The sequence below is a fragment of the Felis catus genome, chromosome D2 (genome assembly GCF_018350175.1).
Source record: "Felis catus isolate Fca126 chromosome D2, F.catus_Fca126_mat1.0, whole genome shotgun sequence".
In the NCBI taxonomy this organism is placed as follows: Eukaryota; Metazoa; Chordata; class Mammalia; order Carnivora; family Felidae; genus Felis; species Felis catus.
In genome coordinates this window covers 54,128,898-54,149,256 of record NC_058378.1, presented here as the reverse complement: position 1 = coordinate 54,149,256, position 20,359 = coordinate 54,128,898, and the positions used below count along the sequence as shown (strand labels likewise).

The following is a 20,359-nucleotide window of genomic DNA, read 5'->3' as shown; positions in this document are numbered from 1 at the left end:
AGCCTGAGTTTCATCATGACTTAGCCACTTTCTAGTTACATGATATTGGGAAATTTATGTAGCCTTTCTGAATCTCAGTTTCCTTATTTTTTTTTTAAGGCAATTATTCCCATCTATCAGGACTGTATGAAAGCTAATGTGATTAGGTATGTAAAGTGTTTGGCACAGTGCCCAGTGAAACAATTAGCAATGGCTACATTAGTTATTAATTTCTCTATTGTCAGCACCATCTCCATCATCATCACCATCATAATCATCATCATCACCATCACCACCATCATCATCATCATCGTGACCATCATCTAAATAAATGGAAAAAAATTAGCCATCCTCAATTAGCTGTCAAATTAACCACATTTTTCTTTTCTTTTGAGAGGATAATTTGACTTGTATATCAAGGATGTGTCTTGGTTTTAGGAAGTTATTTCACAGAGTATCTCAAGTTTATACTGAGAGACAAAATAAGAAACCTCTGGTAGATGATGGCAGAGTTAAGAAAATTCACATCTAAGTTAAAAACACTCTGCAAAGAGGGGATTAATGTGTAAGGCCAACCTAATGAGCAGTCTAATGAAGTGTCATAGGGCTTCCTATTAATTCTTATTTGGTTTGACATTTTTACTAATAATTTGGATAAATACATATGAGATATATGTATCAAGCCTGAGTATGAAAAAAATTAATTAATAACCAAAAATTTTTTGACAGGCTTGAATGCCCAAAAAGATAAAACTTAGTAGAATTAAATATAAAAGATTACATGCATGCAAGAAAACAACACCCAAAACAACCTATGCACAGAGAAAAGATGAACTTGGCCATGTGCATGCTAAAAGTCTAGGGGTTTTAGTTGACCTTCAGGTGGGCTAATAATTAGACACAGCTTATAGAAAAAAAGTAATCAAATTAGCAGACATTCAGAGCAGGAGAATGACCTAATTACAAGAAGAGAGAGTCTTAGTGTTCAGAACAGACTAGGGGGCCTCATTTTTAAGAGGGATATTGAAAAATGCTATGTTTTGACAATATGGGGAATGTCCAGCCTCAAGAGAACCAAACAAAGGAAGATAATTTCTATTATTCTTCTGGGAATGACAGGTGGAATTTATAAGGAGGCATATTTCAGTTTGATTTAAGGAAGAATTTTAAAACAAAGTGAGCTCCATCAACATAACACACTCATTAAAATGGACTGAACTCTGTCTTTGAAAGTTTTTAGCAAAATCTGGGTAAGAATCTGCAAGGGAGAGATTACTACATTTGGTGGATGACAGAGGTATGTAACATAACCTCTGAAACCTCATCAATAATAATGTTCAGAGTTGTGTCTGGCAAAAGCCTTCTCAACCTCCAAGGCTCTGAAGCCTTTGATCATCATCAAGGGCACTGCATCTGGTGCCCTCTCTCTCCCACTCTCATGGCACATACCGTCCTTGTCTGTGATGTGGCATGGAATCACACTAGCTTGTTGAGTATTCTGTGCTAGGTGATTTTATATACATTTTCTTGCTTAAATGTCCCAATAACCATGTGAAGATAAAATTATCCCATTTTACAGGTAAGAAATATGAAGCTAAAATGAGTTTTTGTCACTTACTTGCCCAGAGTCCTACAGTGAGTAAGTGACAGACCTGGACTCAAATCCAGACTTAGCAATAGAATCATACTCTTTCCACTAACCCATGGCACTTCTCTAAGCATGATCTCTCACATGGTAGCTAACGTTTTACACTACCCTTTTTTTGGTGTATATTTATTCAATATTTTAGGTTTTATATGCCTTGAACTAGACTGTAAATTCCTCAAACGAAAGGCCATGTCTTGCTTTTTTTTGGTGTATTTCTAATAAATAGCATGTATTACAGTAAACAACTGTCAACATCAACTAGCATAATGCATTCATAAATATTTATTGAGCATCTACTGTATAGCTGGCACTTTGCAAAAAAAAACGCAGACATACAGCAATAAACATGTTTGAAAAGTTTCTAAGGATAAAAGCAAACAAGTCAATGGCTTTCCTGACTTTTGAGCCAAGACAGGAGCAAGAGAAGACAGCAGCTGTGGTATGACCAGGGTAAGAAGGTCTTAGGCAGAAAGAATAGCAAATATGAAGGCCGTGTGGAGAAAACTTAGCTCTGTGCGTCCAGGAACAGAATAAAGGTCAATGTGGCTAGAACAGAGTCAGAGAAAGGGGTGGCTGAGGTAAAGTTAAGGTGGAGAAGATGGGAAAAATCATGCATGGTCTTGGCATTTTGGATTTTATTTCAAATGCAAAGGGAAGGCCATTGGGGGATTTTTAGCAGGGAGTGACCCGGTCTGCTTTATGTTTATAAACGCTCACTCTGGCTGCTGGGTGGAGAACAGATTTTACAGTATTCAAGCATGAAAGCAGTACTAAAGGTGAGTGCAATGGTGGCCAGTGGTGGCGGGTGAAATGTTAAGGAGTGGTCCAATCCAGGATGTATTTTTAAGCAAAGCAAATGGGACTTGCTGATAGTTTGGATGTAAAGGGTTTGGGAAAAGAACAAATCTGGAATGACTCCTAAGTTATTAGCTTGAGCACCTGGGTAGATGCTAACATGGGGAAGATAGCGTGGGCAAGACAATGGGTACTATATGAATGGAGGAGTGAGAAGTCAATACTGTAGTTGTATTTTGGCCACATTTGAGATGCCTTTTAGACACTGTTAGAATGTAAGTTTGTGAGGGCAGGGGCTCGGTGTGTCTTGTTCTGTGCTGTCTCCCCAGTGCATGAAACAGCACCTACTATATAAGTGTAAGTATATATAAGTATATCAATAAAATCTTGTTGAATGAAAAAAGCCAAGGGGAGGCATTGAGAAAGCGACTGGATTTATGAATGTTTAAATCTCTTGCGCAAATGTAGATTCTTGGCAAAGCATAAATACATTCCTCCTTGGCTCCTACATGTGCAGTAAAGATCTCTAAGAGAACGGTTTTTGAAAGAGCTGAATTAAATATCCTAATAGGGTCAGTTAATGCAGACCTGGAGAGGAGCTCAAAATCCTAGTCTCGAACTAAAACATGTCTGGTCTTCCTACAGTTTCAATGTCACTGAAGTGATATGTCTGATGGCAAAGAACGCTGGGCCTTGAGGTGACAGAGGGCTGCTTCTCTGAGTCATTTTTACTATTTGTGATAATAATAATAATTAACAACAACAAGAACAATATGTCTCAAATATGTCAAAATTCTTATTTGCCTATTTGTTAATTTCCATTGCATTCATTATTATTTCTATCAGTCCCAGGACTGAAGCACTGACTTGATGCCTGCTTTAAACAGAATAAAACAGGCCCCTACCAGTCAATTGGCAGTTCTCATTTTGGGTTGGTTAAATCCTAGACACATGGTGGGAGCTTTAAGAAGAGTAACTTAAGAGAATACAAATATCCAGTCATAGTAACAAAAGAGTTTGGATATTTAATATTTCAAAACCAAGTTCTGCACTGCAGCATGAGTACCGAAGAATGAAAAAAAAAAATGCAAAAAGAAGAAAGGAAGGAAGGAGGGAAAGAGAAAACAAGCAAGTAAGCCACCACATTTATTTAAAATTTACTTTGGACAACTCTCCACTCTCTGCACTAATGGATGATCCCAAAGACAGGAATCACTGTCCCCCTGTTTGTTTTGGGATACAGCTTTGTTCTTCTCTTTGAATTCCAGTGGGACTCATGGTGTAGAGCAGTGATTCTCAACCACTGGTGACAGCTTTTAAAAAACACAGATCCCCGAGCTCACCATGTATCTATGGAGTCAGAAACTCCTGGGAGCAGGCTACAAACATGTATATATTTTAAAAATATTCTGATGCCCTTGCCTTCATTTGGCTAATCAGTGAAAAACACTGTTCATGGGAATCACATGAGACATTTGAAGAATGAGCGCAGGCATGGAAGTCCTGATTCCAACGTGCACGGCAGTCTTCCTCCACCACTTCTCCTGTTGTCCTAAGATTGAGCATAGCTTCCCTTCTTCCTGGTCCTTTGGAAGTACACATGGACTTCAGGACTTAAAATTTTGAATTTCAAAAGCCATCTCTATTGGGGCATAGGTTTCATGCAAAATAGAAGTAGACAGTGAGAGAAAAATACAATAGAGAGGTGTGGTCAAGAGAGGGAGATAAAGAAATAAAGTAATAATTTTGTTTTGTTTTGTTTTGGTATCCTACATTCTCAGGCACGAGAGAGGAAAGGAAGTTTAAAGCCAAAGACCTGAAATCCCCCTTCTGCCTGATCCTGTAGAGATGACAACTGATCCTAATGTTCTTCTGGGACAATATTCTTAAACACCTCGAGATGCAATTATCTTCCCCCTCTCTAGGACCGCAGTCTCTCAATTCAGAGATGCCACATTTTCAATATCAGGAAGTGAGCCCATGCATTAAAGTCAACAAAGATGTCAAATTCATTATACATGTTGAAATCATAAAGAATATTTTGAGTCCTCCTATAAAGAAAATGGCTTTTATCAGAGTAAGAGAACCAAGTTGAGGAAAAAATGCTCCTTCAGCTTTTGATTTAATAGCACAAGATAGACGATCCAAGAACACTGGCTCTGGAAGCCAGATCATCTGGATTCAAATCCTAGCTCTAAAAACTTCAGGTCATTTAATAAGCCTCTCTGTGCCTCAGTTTTCTCATCTGTTAACTGGAGAGATCATTATAAAAGGAATGGGATCTACTATTATTGTTAGTTATCTTAGTTTTAGAGTTTTGTTTTCGTTTTTTTTTAAGTATGTATTTTTAAATATTTATTTTCGAGACAGAGAGAGACAAAGCATGAACGGGGGAGGCTCAGGGAGAGAGAGACACAGAATCTGAAACAGGTTCCAGGCTCTGAGCTGTCAGCACAGAGCCCGACGCGGGGCTCGAACTCACGGACCGCAAGATCATGACCTGAGCCGAAGTCGGCCGCTTAACCGACTAAGCCACCCAGGCGCCCCTGTTTTTGTTTTTTTTGTAACCAACACTGAACCATTTGTGTCTTAGGTCCTCAATGCTTTACACATATCATCTCTCTGTATACTCACATAACCCATTTGAGGTAGGTACTATTATTATCTTCATCTAAAGATAGGGTAGGGATTAGGTAGTTAGCTCGAGGTTATGCATCTGGGAATGGTGGATTAGAACCCGGCAGGCTGACCCTACAGTTGCACCCTGACTGATGATGTGCTGTGATGCCCCTCCTCATTCTGAGCCCTGTTATTCACTGAGAGTCACTGAGTAGAATCCTGGAGTGCTGATTTCAAGAACTGCCCAGCACAATTTGCTGCCAGTCTCCAGGAAGATTAGCCTCCTACTAATAACCTTGCTCTTAGAATACTGCCTTACACCGCTGAGTCTTTGTGGTTTAATTGCCTATTGTATTTTTTGGTTCAGAAATTTCTGGACTACAATTTCTGTTAACTCAGGAAGGTATGGTGAAATGTTCTGGAGAATGAATATAGTGTCTAATTTTGGAGGTGCCTCTGGGGAGATGTGCTTTCCCAAAGGGAAATCTGGTTTTCCACAGTGACCTGAAATTTCCCTTACCCTTAAGGGACTTTATTAGCAATCCACCCCAAGAATATTCAGATATGAGGAATAATTTTGTATAGCAGCCATAAACAGATGATTTACTTGGTTGTCTGCATAAAAGGGGGAGAGGAATCTTTGAGAGGAACTTTTTCTAACATGATTGAATATACAAATTAAAAAATAGTATTTTTTCCAAAATATTTCAAGTGAAGAATACCCTTGGGCATGAAGACACTCCCCCATCAATCCCCACCATTATCATATGTCACGCATTTTCCTTACTGTGCAGAAATGGTCTTTCTTTGGCTATGACCAAACATACTTTTAGATGTTGGAAAATGCCAAAGTGATCATCACTTATGAAGGATTCTGGCTGAAAGGACCCAGGCTGAAACAACTGTACTCTGGCCAGATGGTTATTCTTGCAGTTCTTTCCCAGGAAGTTAAGCTGCACCTTGGCATTCTTTATAGAGGGATGGGCCTTTAAACTGTTGAACTGACATCTAGTGAAACCTACAAGACAGAGGGATCAAGTAATAACTGAGTGTCACTTTGGACTGCTGGTGTTTGTGTGGCTGGAGAAATAGGTTGATGATGACCAAACAGAAGGAGGTCAGGGAATGTCACCTGGGGCAAAGAGCTAAGTAGAATCCCTCCAGAGTCTTCTGGGGTCTCAGAATAACTGTGGGCTAAATCTTGGGCTCATGACCTTCCCCTGGACCACCTGGACCAAAAGCGGAGCTCAGATAAATGTTCTTGCCAAGAACTACTTGACAAGCAAAAACTGCCCTCTCAGGCCATAGGGAAAAGTGAACCTTTTGAGCTGAAAACCAGTACCCAGTCAGAGAAATCAATTATCTATTACACAAAAGAGCATCTGGTGTGGGCAGTGGTGGTCATAGAGCCAAAAATTCACTCTGTTGACAGATTCTGAGGCCTAGCTGTAGATGCAGACCACGATGAGTTCTAACTACCAAGGTCATCAATGGGTGAACAATAAGACAGGAAGCAGTGGGCCATGTTGAAGAGGCATAAGGTTTGAGAACTAGTGACTCAGAAATTTGATCCCAGAATACCACCAACCCCCATGTTCTACCATAGCCCTCAGGAGTGAGGGGGGAAGAAAGGTGTGAAACCAAAGGGAGTAAAGATGGTCTTCAACCTTTAGTAGCTTCTCATCTCTTCTCAGCTCATGTGCTTGAGTATGTGATCTCTTTGGTGAAGTTATCTACCAAAAAATGCCTCTCTGTCTCCTCTAGAAAAGATAAATGGCTCTGGAATTTATTCTAAAAGAAATGAAAAAAACAGTAAAATCAAAAGGAATGTGGGCTAGAGTAGAGGCTGGATAGGGGAAGAAAATGGGGGGAAAACCCCCAGTATGATTTGAAATTGTCAAAGCAAGAGACTATGGGTGGCTAGGAAGTGAGGTTGCTCAACTTGAAAAGAGAAAGATAGAACACAGGTTTCTTGGAGATTTAGACCAAGAGTATGGCTACAGATTGTGTCCAGATCAAAAGGGTTCATGAAGACCTACCTCCCAAATCAAGCAAAGCAGGACTAAGCCTACTCCCCACTCCCACAGATCCAACTTCCACTGGCTTGAGGGCTGACCCCTTGCATCTTCTGTTTGCTTGTGAGGATAAAGAGAGGACTGTCTTTAAAAAGTTACTCTGGGGGCGCCTGGGTGGCGCAGTCGGTTAAGCGTCCGACTTCAGCCAGGTCACGATCTCGCGGTCCGTGAGTTTGAGCCCCGCGTCGGGCTCTGGGCTGATGGCGCAGAGCCTGGAGCCTGTTTCCGATTCTGTGTCTCCCTCTCTCTCTGCCCCTCCCCCGTTCATGCTCTGTCTCTCTCTGTCCCAAAAATAAATAAAACGTTGAAAAAAAAAATTAAAAAAAAAAAAAAGTTACTCTGGTGTGCACCAGTCTCGATGTTGGCAGGAGAAAGAGGAATAGGGTGAAACACTGCTTCCAAGTCACAATCTAAGTTTATTTTATTTTACTTTATTTTATTTTATTTTATTATTTTATTTTAATTTAATTTAATTTTATTTATTTTATTTATTTTGAGAGAGACAGAGATAGCATGAGTGGGGGATGGCCAGAGAAAAAGGAAGAGAGAGAATCCCAAGCAGGCTCCACACTGTCAGTGCAGAACCCAACACAGGGCTTGAACTCATGAAATAGCAAGATCATGACCTGAGCCGAAACCAAGAGTATGACGCTTAACTGACTGAGCCACCCAGGCGCCCTTGTAAGTTGATTTTAAATGATTTATCTCCTGGCCTTCCTTCATGTAAGCCATTTTTCCAGTTATTTTATGATTGTACTTTGAATTGCATTTTAACCATATTTTCCTAAGAACAAATGTTATGCAACATTGCCCGAAAGGCATCAGGGATTTTCTCCCCTTTCCCCACATTACAGTTAAGTCATTGTGTAAAGTATTGTTAGAATTTGGGAAACTTCTAGCTCAGGATCATGTTCAAATGACAATCAGGAGCAAGCTGCCTCCCTAGACAATGAGTCTTGCTCATAACAACAACAGGCTGTCTTCTCATCTAGAATATCCTCCCTTCCCTGTGATGTTCCCCCTCTATCCCAGCCATCCCTCAAGGCCCAGCCCCAACCTCCATAGCTGAGCAGAGAAAGCTCCCATCACCCATCTAGACACCCCAGCTCCCACATCTGTGCCACTCACACTGCACGCACTTTCTGCCTTTTTTGGTAGTGATTTGTGCTCGTGCCTGACTACAATTTAAGACTGGTAGCTTCTGGCAGCCGCAGACTGTTACTCATTTTCCTCAGTGCTTATCCACCATGGTGTCCTGCTTCTGAGAAGTGCTGAAAATATGTTAACTGAATAATTGAATGCATAAATAAACGCATTCACTGCTCCCCTAAGTGACTAGCACTCTTGCCATGGAGCTAATATTCTCTCTTGTCTTTGAGATTCTCCAGTGTTTCAAGCAATATATATCTTCCTTCCAAGGAGGACAGTGCATTTATTTTGTGTATCCAATTTTGACAGAACCAAAGTATGGTCTTATAATGTTGTCGATTTTTATCATATACTGCTAATTTCTCTTTTTTTACTTTATGTTTTTAAATATAATTTATTGTCAAATTGGCTTACATACAACACCCAGTGCTCCTCCCAAGTGCCCTCCTCAATGCCCATCACCCACTTTCCTATTTAAAGGAATATGTTTGCCACACTGATGAAAAAAAGAGAAGGCTATAGCACAAGAGGTGCTCAATAAGTAAGTCTTAAATGAATGAATGAATGAATGAATGAATGAATGAGTGATAATAGGAAATCAGATAAAAATAGAAACAGAAAGAAGAGTAGAAAAAGAATAGATGCACAGGAGATTTAGAAAGGAAGTAGAAAGAGAGGATAAAGGGAAAGGAGACTCAAGAGTAATTAAATTCCCAATTAGCAATTCTGGTTTTACTATAAACTTGAACTTGGTTAATTAATTAATTAATTTATTTATTATTTATTTATCTTAAAAGATTTTTAAAAATGTTTATTTGTTTTTGAGAGAGAGAGACAGACCATGAGCAGGGGAGGGTGGAGAGAGAGGGAGACACAGAATCCAAAGGTGGCTCCAGGCTCTGAGCTGTCAGCACAGAGCCTGATGAGTGGCTCGAACTCACCAACTGCAAGATCATTCCCTGAGCCGAAGTTGGATGCTTAACCGACTGAGACACCCAGGAGCCCCTTGAACTTGACAATTTAACAAGTAGAGAGGAGAGCCACTGTAGCAAGAGTTATATGTCAATATATTTTATTACTGGTCATGTTGATCTGGAGCACTTACTTAAGGTTACGTGTATATTGGGTGTCTCCACTGTTCTATTTCCCTTTTGAAATTAATAAATATTTTATGGAGAGATACTTTTAATTTTTAGTTATTTAGTTATTTCTTTAAGTAATCTCTACACCTAACATGGGGCTTGAACTCATGACCCAAGATTAAGAATTAAGTGCTCTTCCTATTGAGCCAGCTGGGCACCCATTGTGAAGAGATACTTTTAGGCTAAGCCAGTATCTTGTTTCTCATCATAATTTTGCCCAGTAATATTAGCATTCATCAGTGGTTCTTGCTTGTAGCAATTTATTGCTGGGGGATCCTAATGGTGATTTCCTATTTTCCCATCCTGCCACATTTATTAATTGATTCTTTTATAATTAAGAGCTACACCTCCCCTCCTATTATTTTAGCTATTCATTTATTTATATCAGTATGGAGTCATAAATACTTATTCTATGAATCATAACCCAATACTATCATTATTTATTTTGCTATTTAAGCTTTACTTTCTTTGTGAGTCAGGGATAATGACATCCACCTTACACAACCATGATGAGGATTAAATGGGATTTAAAATGTGAAAATGTCTAGTCCAGAGCACCTAGTAAATAAATGCTAGCTCCTTTCCTCCCTTTTCTTTACAGAAGGTAAAGCCACACTACCTTGGAGGCAAGACCCTTCTAACCATGTGAAAATCTGAATTTAAGAATTCTCTTTTAATTCTCTTTCTACACTAAGGTATATAAAGCAACTAGAAGTTAGCTAGCCAGTGTTGCCTACTGGAGGTTTTTTCTCATCTGCCTGTAGTGACCATACATAGGACTGATTTTTAATCAGTATACCCATAATTTGTATGAAAATAGATGCTTGAGAATACTTGAAAACAGACTGTTCTCTTAAGTAGTTTAAGTGTTTTCCCAGAAATCTTGTTTATGTTCTGAAGTTGCTTAGCTAAACTATTTTCAGAGATAGTCCAAAGCACGCCTCAACCCAGCTGTGCTTCGTATCATCACTAAATCTGAATTAGCGAAATCACTGATTCATCTTTGATTCCCGAGGTTATGGGAGTGAATGGAAGAAAACTGAAGTTTTCTTTCTCCAAAATTAATTTAAAATTAGACTTTAAAAGTTCAGGCAAAGCAAACTTCAGGTAGAATTAGAACGACAACGAAAACAACAATGGACAAGGATAAGGTCCTAAGGCCGTGAGAGTGAGTAGATCTGGAAGTTTAAAGCAATACACAAAATACAGTAAAATCTACTAATAAAACACTCAATTTACTGGAACTTCCATTTTCCACCCTGTTTTTATCAGTAGGGAAAATCAAGAACATCAGGAGATTTATTTTAAAAAGCGATTTAGGGGCAGTGTGGTTCACAGGCTCTCAAGTAAACTCCCAGAGTCTACTTACTTGCTTTGGGGTGGGATCAAGTGCCACCCCTCCACGTGAGCCTGGAACAGGTAGTGTAGTGGTTCACAGCCCAGGCTCTGGGGCCTGATGATGTAGGTCTGGATATCACTATTGTCATCGACCACCTATGTAACTTTGGCCAAATGACTTCATGTCCTGGTGCCCCAGTGTCCCCATTGGTAATATGGGGCTAATGAGAGTATCTGTCTCCCAGGGTTGTTGGGAGGAGCAAATAAATGGTACGTGTAAAATGATGAGCATGACAATGCCAGACAGTATCAGCAATTCCTGAGGATAACAGATCTCCTTTTGAGGAATGCTGTTTGGGGCATGTCTGGACACAGAATTGCCTGGACTCAGCCTCTAACACTTTCTGCATCCACTGGGCCTTATCACGGTCACTGACATTTACCACCATCATTGGAGTCATGATCGGCAGGCTGTGGAGGCTGCGAGGTGAGCTGCCACAGTTGGAAAGGCTTTAAGTAACAAAGCCTTACTGGTCTTCTGTCCATCAGAGATATATGGGACACAGATCAGGGGCAACCTCCGCATTTTAGTAGTTTACTGGATTACTAATTTAAGAAACTACTCTATTTGTGGAGTTAAGCCAATCAACAAACACAGATGGAAATTTTGTGTTTTAACATTCAAAGAAAAAGAAATTAAGCTTAAAAGAAATAAAATGTAGAACAGAAAACTCTGGGTGTGGGGTTATATGGGGAAAGAAAATGTTCTGTAAGCCTAAGAGCACAGCGTCCCCTGGTCCCGGCACTGGATGGAGACCTGCCTTTCCTTCCTTGGTCCAGGACCACACCATGTCAACCATTGGCTCTTTTCCACCCAGCCAGCCCCTACACCTCTTATAGTGTCTTCTGCTCAAGTATTCCAGTATTTCCAGTCTCTGGTCAAAACTGTTCTCACCAGCTCTGGGTTCTGGTAAGGTTTCAGAGGCTTTGGAGGGACTTTCTGGGGCTGAGGATTTTGATGGCATGCAGGGAACAGGAGTGGGGTGATTGATTGCCTCTCAAACCCACATGTGTCCCCATGCTCCTGACCCAGGTGTGTTGGTTTTTAAATTTCTGCTTAGAAGCCTTGATAGTGGAAGAAGGGGTGGGCTAGACAGATCCATGGCCAGAGATCACACTGTCAAAGATATGTGGTTTTAAAAGCACTTGTAGGAACAATGAGGGGAATATTGGAAAATGGGGCCAGGGAGAGTATTTTGGACTGGTTGTCCAAAAGGAGAAGGCCCATGGATAGGATCAGTTAGGCCAAGGACAGGTTGGAGGGAAGTGACAGAGAGGGTGACAATGTGTTGTTGATCTCATTGCTTGGAAAGAAAGCAGCCACCATGGAAGTCACAAGACCAACAGGTAGATGAGACACCAATAACAGACAAACCTAAAAGGAGAAATACGTTTAAAAATCACTTACTAGCAATTGAATCACCACATCTCCAAGTGGCTTCTTACCTCATTAAATCTCATCACAAGATCTTCCAGGGCATTGTGTTCTCCGTTCTGGGAGTTAAGAATTGATGCTGAGATGGACGCTTTGAGGCAGGGCAGGGATGTCTGGCATTCTGGAGAGCCCAAGTCCCGGGTCAAGAAGCAAAGGTAGTCAACTGGCAAGACCCTTCGGTAAATGTTCTGCTCCTGCTCCATCAGGATGCTGGCGACTTCCTCTGGGAACTGAATGAGGGGCTGCAGATCAATCAGCTCCTTGCTGATCCCAGCTGAACTTGAAGGGAGGGCACTAGAATTGGCCATGGAGGTGCCTGGCTGACGTTCTGAAATAAAGCAATGAAAGTTGTGGTGACACCAAGGTTGATATCCTTACAACAGATGTTTACTTGAGAGCCACTAAAAATCTTACAGGTTTCTTAACCAAGTTTCTGCTTGGTGAATAGTTCTATACTATCTTGTTATGGAGACCCTTCTGATAACTGTCCTGCCTGCTTGCTCCTGCCCCCTGCGGGTGGGGAAATGCTCAGTTTCCCATTTTCAGAAGTGGAATTGGTCTCACACACCATTCTCTAATCAGTTCACTGTGACACTTTGCAGAGTAGTAGGGAAGGAAAATGTACCATTTGTTTCTTCATCCACCAGTGCTAACCACCAGAGTAAAAAGAAATGAGGGTGGGTGTGGGCACAGGAATTGAGATGGAAGAGGAAAGAAGGCTGGAGGGGAAGAGGCATGTACATGTATGTATGTGTACCTTGTGTGTAAACACCCAGGAGTCCCCGGGGACTCTCTGCACACAACGTTCAAAGCTTCAGTCTACCTGCCAACCTTCCACCCTCAAAGACTGATTCCACTGAGAACCATTTGGAGGTTTGCAGGGACAGAATCACTTGTAAAAGTAAGGGAGGAATAGGTAATAAGGAGATGTATCTACATAAATAGAATAAATAATAGATTGCCTCTCAAACCCACATTTGTCCCTATGCTCCTGACACAGGTGTGCTGGTTTTTAAATTTCTGCTTAGAAGCCGTGATAATGGAAGTATCCACAAGTGGCAGTAAGAAACTGGTGAGGGAGGGAGAGCAGCCAGTGCATTAGACATAAGAACCAAATGCGTTCATAGGCTCCGAATTATTCCCTTAGCACAAATTCATTTTATTTTGACCACTCTCCCTATCTCTTTTTTTTTTAATTTTTTTAACGTTTATTTACTTTTGAGACAGAGAGAGACAGAGCATGAACGGGGGAGGGGCAGAGAGAGGGAGACACAGAATCGGAAGCAGGCTCCAGGCTCTGAGCCATTAGCCCAGAGCCTGACGCAGGGCTCAAACTCACGGACCGCGAGATTGTGACCTGAGCCGAAGTCGGACGTTCAACCAACTGAGCCACCCAGGCGCCCCTCCCTATCTGTCTCTTAATTTCCTGCCTACAAGTCATTCATTCATTCATTCATTCATTCATCTACTTAACCAACCATCCATCCATCCATTCACCCATTTAAAAAGCTATTCAAAAACCTATGATGAGCACTAGAACAGAATGTCCCAAGTATGATCAGTTTTGTGGCTAAGTTGGGGAAATGTCATGTATTCATGTCACAAATCCTCTTCCTGGAAACACGAGGCACACAGGTATACTGTTAAAGGCTCTAAGGGGTCTTGCAGTAAAGAAATCCATTTACATTGCTTAATCCAGTGCTTCCCCAAAGTCACATTTTACATATCACACCTACTAAGCCACTCTGTGTAGACCAGAGCTGCTGGGAGCCCCTCAGGAAGCGTTGATCTGCATGCGGGCCAAACTGCTCCTACTCCTCATCCAGTTCACACCTTTTCCTTCCCAGAGGTCCCTTCCTGGCCAGCTCCTCTTCATGCTTCTTATAGTGGTTCATGAGGGGACCACATTTTATTTCCCCAGAATCTTTCTTACATTCCAGACTTCTTAAAACAGCCTTATTGGCCCTTTGGCAGAATAAAGCCCTTCAGATGGCATGGCATTCCTCATTGCCGATGGTCATCTGGCTTGGACACTGGACAATGGTAAAGTTCATGAGGAGGACTTTGTCCAGGCACCTGGGTGGCTCAGTCAGTTAAGCGACTCTGGATTTTGCCTCATGTCATGATCTCATGGTTTGTGAGTTCAAGCCCTGAGTTGGGCTCTGCACTGGCAATGCAGAGCCTGCTGGTGATTCTCTCTCTGCCTCTCTCTCTGCCCCTCCACTACTGTCTCTCTCTCTCTCTCTCAAAATAAACAAATAAAGTTGAAAAAAAAGTGAAAAACAAAGGCTTCGTCAACATTCAAAGCTTAGCATCCTTGACTCTTTTTAAAATCTCTATTGTTGACAGCCTTGGAATCATCACTCCAAAGTGCTCCATCCCTGTAGTACTGAACCCTGAAGTCCTTGGCCTTGAATCTGACTGCCTTTCCCTTCTGCCCTTTCTCCTAAACCTTCTCTGTCTTTGGCAGACTTCCAGTTCCTGGCCTTAGTCTGGGTGCATCCTTAGAGTTTTAACATGGCGCCCACAACACCCAAGATGCCCTCCCAAGTCACCTTGACTTTCCACCACGTACTTACTTCCCAATCCTCAATGTTTGGCAAACTCAACCATGCATAATTGGCTTCTGGGCTGCTATATGAGGACAATGACATTGATGTTACTTGGTGATGGGATGCTTGCTAATTTATGTTATGTAACTTCAGCTGGGCTCTCAGGGCAGTTTCAGACTTGACATGAATTTTTAAATTGTTTTCCTAAATAACTCACTGTCCTCTTTACCTCTGCAGTAGAGCTGTTCTATTCTTCTGACACTCCCAAACCCACCTGTATTTTCCTTATATTTATTTATTTCTTAAAAAAATTTTTTTGAGTGTAGTTGACACACAATGTTACATTAGTTTCAGGTGTACAACACAGTGATTTGACAAGTTTGAATACTATGCTGTGCTCACCACAAGCATAGCTACCACGTTTGATACCTACTACATGTTTATACACTATGATAACTGCCAAGTGTCAGGGACTACTTCTGTGAATTCAAATGGCCCTATTTCTTACGTTTCTCCTCCTTCTCTGAGAAAGGTGTGTACTTCCTCCTCCCCAAGGCTCACCTAGGTTTGTGAGTAAGTTTATTCAACTTGCCTCTGTGGTTATGTCCACCATCAGTCCCTTTCTTTCCACGGATTCTTTTTTGCTTACACAAGTGTTCAGTTTCCTTTACCCTTAAAAACAAACTAATAAAACTTCCCTTCTCTCTTAAAAGTCCACAACTTCTCTAGCCTTCCCTTCATTGTGTACCTTCTGGGAAGGGCAGTGTACTTTTCTCTATAAGTATGGTGACCATATCTTCTGATCCAAAAGTAGGCCATACCGTCTGCCCAAATTAATAAATCTGTAATGATGTGGGAGAGAAAGACATAAACCAGGTCTGCCCTGGGAGCTCCTAGTTCGTAGACCACCCCGTTGACAGGGCATCTCTGTTGATGGTCTGGGCTCTGCCATTCTTCTCTTGACCCATCCTGTCCCATGCAGCTCAGCCACCACCTCTGAAGCATAGCTCAGGAAAAGTTCTTGGTGATACTTGCTATTTAATTAAGTTGCTCCCCTTTTGCAAGAGTGCTCTCAGTGACAATCTAACAAAAATTGTGAGGAGAAAACTTTAAAGTTTGAATTACACTGCTCTCCACTGATCTCCTGATCCTATTTTGAATATATTCCAGTCAGAACTTTCTGTTTTGTCTTCCGTATAAAAACTGTAGTATCCGAATTATTGTTTTTCTTTGATTCTAAAAGGCAAACGGGTGACTAAGGAATACAATGATTTATTGTAGCCATTTTTATCCGTCTTTTGGACCAACCTACCAAAAATCAACTACAGTGGAAATTAAGGGATACCAAATTATATTTGGTTCTCTCTAAGCTCTTATTTGATATTAATTAAAATACAGCAAGTGGCCAAATCTACATGGCCCACATGGCTTTGCTCTCCAACTTTCTGAATGCTTTAGAAAGAACTGGATTTCCTGAAAATTGAGTCAGAATGTGGCCTGATGACAAGCAGACAGCAGCTTCTGGATATTGATAATTTATGTACAGTGGAATTAGCCATATATGGGAAGTCTTCCCAGAAGTAACCAACTCTGAAACATGATTTCAAAGTATAACACTCTGTGAAAGAAAAGGAGCTCCTATATCTTGTGAAATCACTTACCTAATATGTAAGAGAAAATTTAATAAGCTATACAAATGATGTAAGACAATATATTATAAATGCAATATATCTTGAGATAGGAATCACATGCTCTGATGAATAGAGTCTGCTGGCTGGTGAGAAAGAGCAATAAAGGAGACCTAAAAAAACTGAATGAAAGAAGAAAAAGACGCCTGGTCATTGTAACCCCAATAAATGCCATGGCCCCAGGTGTCTCAGTATAAACATAACATCACACTCAAAGGAAACACAAATCTGACGTCAGAATCCTAGAAACATAATGTAGACCTTTCGTGTAGGTTTCCTTAAAGCAGAAGTACTCAGGGTTTTACATCATGCCCCATGAAGACACATCCCAGAAATCTTGGGACATAATTTTCTGTCCCACAATTTCCACACTTTTAGCAGCTGTTAGAAACTTTCCACTTTTTCTCATTCTTGCTGAGCTCTCCGTATAACCTCCTTGCCTTTCACATGCCACATGGCCCCAGCTCCCAGCTCTAAGTCATCCTCACACTACCCCCCTGCCAATCGTCTGCAAGATGGACAACTCTACAATGGATGAAAAACCCAGGGCTCCATGACCCTTGATGCTTCCTTATTAATTGTGGAGCAAAATTCATAAAGCCCCCTGGATGCTACAGTTCTTCTCTTGTGAAAAAAAATTTTAGAAAGTTCATGGTGAATAAAATTACATACCTAATTCACAGTCAATGTTTGCTCGTAGCTCTATGTTCTTCAGTTACTTGCTATTCTATAGTAGAATAGGGCTGTATCTCTGGACACAGTCCCAACTTGGAAATATTTACCACGAGACCCAGTATCTTCAAATTCTGATTCCCTGCTCGATATTAGCTTCCTGAACTAAACATTTCATATCAATTAATTCAGGGAGTCGATAGTATTATTACGTGAAGCTCACATGAGAGGTCACATAAGAAATACGCCAGGAGCAGAGATTTGAATCGGGGTCTACGGGACTTTAGAGGCCATGTGCTGATCGCTCAGCATATGATCTCTTGGAACAACAGAATGCCATACTGACATTCTGGTTTTAAGATGCATCTAGAGTGATATTAATATAAATCAACTTATAGTGCTTGTTCTTTGGAATGATCTGATCAAATAAACTGTTCAAACTCCAAACGTAAGGATTTGACCTTAGAGTACAAGTAGTTCTCCCCTTGGTCAGTCTGGAACCATCACTTCAATCACTACAACTACATTAGAATATAGCACCCAGAAACTTACAAGTGCCCTTTCCTTTCCTTCTTATAAGTTCAAAAGGATGTTCCTATGCTTTAAGCGAGTATTTTCCAAAGACTATTACAGTGATTTTTATGCAGAGCATGGTTTCTTGGTTAATAATTTAGAGACATATTGGGTTAAACAAAGTTAAACAAGATTCCTTCCCCCACACCACCACTATTTTAACTGCAGTACTTCTCAGAGCCTTTAATAATTCCCACAAGGGGACAATACTATCATAGGATGCAGTAGCTTTCCTCAAGCTTGATGTCTATATATCATTTACGTGGGAATTACAGTCCCTTCAGAACTTGTCACACTCAGTGATTCTCAATGGGAGAACAGGGCTTAAGGTGTTCGAGAGGTTAGGTAGTGTCCAGGGAAGTTTAGTCTGCTTTGTTGCTGGGACTCTATGAAGAAACCATGTGGGTAGTGGGAGGATCAAAACACATACATAAAAATATATCATCCTAGACTTTGGGGTCTCCAGTTGGATATAAGCAATCAGCCTGCCTCGAGAGAGGGAAATCTGGGCCATGTCTTCCCTTAAGGGATGCTGTTCTCAGAGGCATCCACCCTGCCATCCCCAGAGTCCTCTCGTTTCTTGCTTCCTTTCTGGTAATCAGAAAGTCCCTGATTTTGATTATAAGCTGCTATTCCCGGGGGCTGTCTACAAATTGTACAGTCCAGAAAACCACAGAAAAGCCTCTAAACTTGATGAGCATTTTTTCTGGATAATTGTTCCCCCAGTGCTCTGGGGTATAGTGTCATTGGGGAACTCCCTCCCCCAGAACCTACCCCCTGCCCCAGGGTTCGTACTTGCCCAGAAAGTACTTCTGTGGGCTTGGACTTGAGCTCAGCAAAACCTGCCATTTCCCATTTATTTTTCTTTTTGCTTTTTGGTCTGTATTAAAACTAAAGGCATTTGGTCTTTCTTGGTCTACCAACGAATCTCATATAATCTCTAGCATAATGTGAGGATGTCATGACAGGCAGGCATTATGTGCCTTGCCCAAGAATCCAGTTTGTGAATGGTCAGCCCTGGAACAGGCAAAAGCTGAGCAGGCATCAGAAGATTCTGGCTCCTGGCCCAGTACTCTGCATTACTCCCAGCCAAGCCTGAGTTACCTTGGGGGCGATCTGTGTCCAAGGGCAGGCCTTAATACATCTGGATGGGTTTAAGAAAGGCTTAAGTAGAAATTTCATTCATTCATTATTCAGTGCCTACTATGTGCAAGATTGTTTCAGGCTACATTGATGTTGGGATTTAGTGAACAAGAAAAGATCTTTGTTTACACACAACACTGTAGGACAGGAGACAGATAAACAATAATATAGTGCTGGTGGGGGAGGAGGGCAATGGTGGGTGGGGTGAAGAAGGTATAGTATTACATAGCATATATTAACTAGAATGTTAGCAATTTCATCAAGTGTTTTCCTTTATTTTAAAGTTTATTTATTTTGAGACAGAGAGAGGGAGAGAGAGAGAGGGAGAGAACTCAAGCAGGGGAGGGGGAGAGAAAGAGAGAGAGAGAGAGAGAGAGAGAGAGAGAGAGAGAGAATCCCAAGCAGGCTCCACACTGAGGGGCTCGAACTCACCAACGATGAGATCAAGAGTTGGACACCTAACTGACTGAACCCCCAGGCACCCCTAATCAAGGATTTTTGCAAAAGTTTTTAAAACTTTATCATCTAGGATGCCCTTTTCTTAGCAATACCTATCACCTACCTCTTCCTCTCTACCATTTATTAGCCCTTTGCATCAAGAAACTCATTTAATTCTTACAAAGAAGGTTGTAAGACAAGTGTGATTATCCCTATTCTATAGGTGACAAAAAAAAGTCAGAGATGTCAAGCAATTTATCTGAAGACACTCTGCAACTGATACGGAGATGGAACTAAAATTCAGCTCTGACTTCAAAGGTCAGCCCTCTGTTACCCTCAGCATTCTGAGGGATCTTTTGCAGGGGAGATGGAGTCCCCTGATTTCCTGCTGGGTCTGTTAAAAAAAAAAAAAAAAAAAAAAAGCCGTGGGCCCAAGGTGGAGTCACTTGCCCCCAGGAAAGCAAACCAAGATTTAATTGCACTTTCAACCTCTCTAGGAATGGAATTTTAAGCCAATCAATCTGGAATTTTCTGGTCATCACCCCCCCCCCACCTTGAAGTAATTGGTCATGTGGGCCCTCTCTATAACCCCCCCCCCCACCAAAACATGAAGTAATCCACCTAATAAGACCCCCGCCCTTTCCCCCAAGGGAAGGTGACCTTGCCTGAAACAATCCTTCTTTTCTTTTACTAATAACCCCCATGCCTCACCCAGCTTCCTATAAAAGCATTGGGTTTTGTACAACTCCTCCCAGGAGTTCTGCTGTACTTGCTAGGTGGGATGCTGCCCACTCACAAACCAGTAGCTTAATAAAACCACTGAGATCTTCAAATTTACTCTGTTGAATTTTTATTGTTTAATAGCAGGATTATGCCTTACAGGAATGTGACTTCAACGGAAAACAGAGCATAGAACTTGTGTTAGATTTTGATGGTCACTTAACATTTGTTTGTTTTTGAACCAAGGTAAGCCTTCCAGAGTAGCTGCCAAGAGCTCTGCTTCTGAAACTCACCTTTCCTTCTCGCTCTCTGAGTGTTGGTGAAGCGGGCACA

The 20,359-nt window shown here is 41.3% G+C and overlaps 1 protein-coding gene across 11 annotated transcripts in view; it reads right to left on the bottom strand.

Moving 5' to 3' along the window:
- Positions 1 to 20,359, bottom strand: part of PLCE1 (phospholipase C epsilon 1) — a 321,945-nt gene that overhangs the window by 135,786 nt on the left and 165,800 nt on the right. For all 11 annotated transcript variants that reach the window (XM_045040422.1, XM_023240750.2, XM_023240751.2 and 8 more), the window contains one exon: positions 12,252 to 12,568. In XM_045040422.1, the coding sequence (XP_044896357.1) occupies positions 12,252 to 12,568 (317 nt within the window). The remainder of the gene's footprint in view (positions 1 to 12,251; positions 12,569 to 20,359) is intronic.